Here is a 2387-nt window from a genome sequence, read left to right on the forward strand (position 1 = left end):
ATGCTCCCTTGCCTGGCTTCCCTGGACACTCTCAGCCTCTCCTGCTGCAATTCCGGCAAATCTGATTTTCCTGAAAGCCAGGGCAGGGGCAGAGCGATGGTTCAACTAGTGGGGCTGCTATTTTTAGATGCTTGTTTACTGGAACGTAAGCAGTTCAAAACCCTCGGCCAACCCTCGGGGTAAAATGAGGCTTTGCAGTCTCTCATACAGGGTGCATTGGAAGTGATGACTGCAGATGCAGTCAAGTTAAAACACAACACCTTACCATTTGATCTCTTTTGATCCATTTAAAACTTCTTCCCCTTCTTAATATTTTCTGCTTTCTTTTTGATTGAGGTTTTAAACGGTTTTACTTGGTTGTTTTAATGTCTTTCTGTATATAAAATCCAGAAAGACAGTGACTAGGTGAGCGGTTGCTTGGGTGTATGGGGGGGGGGGGCATTGATGGGAAATGGGGACCTACTAATGACGAGTACAAGAATGAACAAAATGTTCTAAATTGATTGTGGTGCTGATTACATAACTCTCTTTGACGTGACTGAACTATTAATTGTATGATGTGAATTATATGCCAATAAAACTGTTTTTAAAAAGGTGGGGGAGTGGGGAGGGAGGGGGAAAAATGAGCTGATGCCAGGGGCTTGGGTGGAGAGCAGATGTTTTGAGAATGATGAGGGCAACGAATGTATAGATGTGCTTTACACGATGTATGTGTGGATTGTGATACGAGTTGTATGAGCCCCTAATAAAACGATTAAAAAAGAAACTGCTTAAAAAAGAGTTACCGTGTCAGGAACTCACAGGGGCAGTTCTACCGAGCCCTGTGGTCAGAACTGACCCGAGGGCAGTCGGGTGGGTGGTGCCGTCTGAGACCTAGGTACCACGTGCTCTCTGGTCACGCTGACGGGGAGGACAGCCAGGAGAGGGAGGAGGGAGCATGAATTCCCGGAGGAGGAAGAGACCAGACGAACACTCAGGCCGAACAACTGTCCTAGGGAACAAACCAACCCGCAGTCCCTCTGCTAGGGGCAAAGGACAGAAAAGTTCTGACTACAGTCATTTAAAAGTCACCACAAATCTGCCCGAGGGGCACAAAGCTGGGCAAGGTGAGGCCCCAACCAGATGCAGGTTCATGAAGAGCAGCCAGGATGGCCACCAGGACAGTGTGGCAGCACGTGGGACTACTGTCACTGTGATGGTGACAACAGGCTGGGGCCTGGACTACGGTGTGGCGGAATACATTCAAAACCCCAACAGTGAGCGGAACACAGACATGCTGTCCTCTGTACTGGAAACAAGCCAGCCCAGCCGAGCACAAACCTACCACCCCCAGCGCCGGCCTGGCATCTCAATGAGCCAGCACAGCACAGCCAACCTGCCGAGATGACCTGCCCACTCACCTGGAGGATCCGCGCCGCCTTCTGCTTGTAGTCAGCCAGTTCCTGCTTGGAGGCCTCCAGGCTGGTCTTGTGAGTCTTCACGTGCTGCTGGAGCTCCTCGACCCTCTTCTTCTCGTCCGTGTACTTCCGTTCTGCCAGAGTGACGGCTTCGGCCAGGCTCTGACGCTCCATCTCCAGCTTACTCAGGCGCGCAGCAAACTCACTCTGGGAAACACGGTCATTCACGTCAGACTTCCCCTGCCACCTTGCTGTGGCAGACCCATGACACCCGCCCATCCCCATAGCCCCACAGATGGGACGTAGCAGCTCAGCCCCAGAACGGACACTGGGCATTGGTTAGGCACCGAGGGGCAGGGAACAGAAGAGATGGCTCCCACCCACGGCGATCAACTACAGTTTGTTAAAAATACAGCCCCAACGGCCCCTCCCCCAAGCAAATGGTGTCGCGGTTCTCAAGACCGGCTGGAGAATGTTTTGTCTGGTATTTAACTAGAGAGACTTCCAGGTGATGCTGGCGACGTGAGGACTAGGTCCGGCCTGATGGTCTCTGACCAATGAGCCGCAGCGCTGCAGAAACCCCAGAGGCGCTCGAGAGAAAAGCACTGTTTTAACTTTAGAAGCCTTTGATCTTCAGTCTATCACTTAAACCTAGAAATAAAAATCGACACAGCAGTTCTGAGGATCCTTTTTCCCCTTCATGTTTAGATGTTCTCCTCACCAAACCAAAAACAACAGTTGAAACAAAAGGTGTAAAAATGATGTGCCCCCCTCCCCACCTTTTTTTTTAAAAGCTGGTGGGGACTGAGCATGATAGTGGGACAGGAGGAAAGTAGTCAAGGGAAATATAGGAAAGAGCTGGGAGATAAAGGGCATTTATAGAGGTCTAGATAAAGACATGTACGCATGCAAATATATTTGTATATGAGGATGGGGAAATAGATCTATGAGCCTATATTTATAGGTTTAGTATTAAGGTAGCAGAAGGAC

At 50.0% G+C, this 2387-nt stretch overlaps 1 protein-coding gene across 1 annotated transcript in view; it reads right to left on the minus strand.

Annotated features, from left to right (window-relative positions):
* Nucleotides 1-2387, minus strand: part of GOLGA5 (golgin A5) — a 34833-nt gene that overhangs the window by 17805 nt on the left and 14641 nt on the right. The window contains exon 6 of the mRNA XM_004698765.2: nucleotides 1401-1604. Coding sequence (XP_004698822.1) covers nucleotides 1401-1604 — 204 coding nt within the window. The remainder of the gene's footprint in view (nucleotides 1-1400; nucleotides 1605-2387) is intronic.

The sequence above is a fragment of the Echinops telfairi genome, unplaced genomic scaffold (genome assembly GCF_000313985.2).
Source record: "Echinops telfairi isolate 266 unplaced genomic scaffold, ASM31398v2 ScPeMD7_18;HRSCAF=68, whole genome shotgun sequence".
Classification (NCBI taxonomy): domain Eukaryota; kingdom Metazoa; phylum Chordata; class Mammalia; order Afrosoricida; family Tenrecidae; genus Echinops; species Echinops telfairi.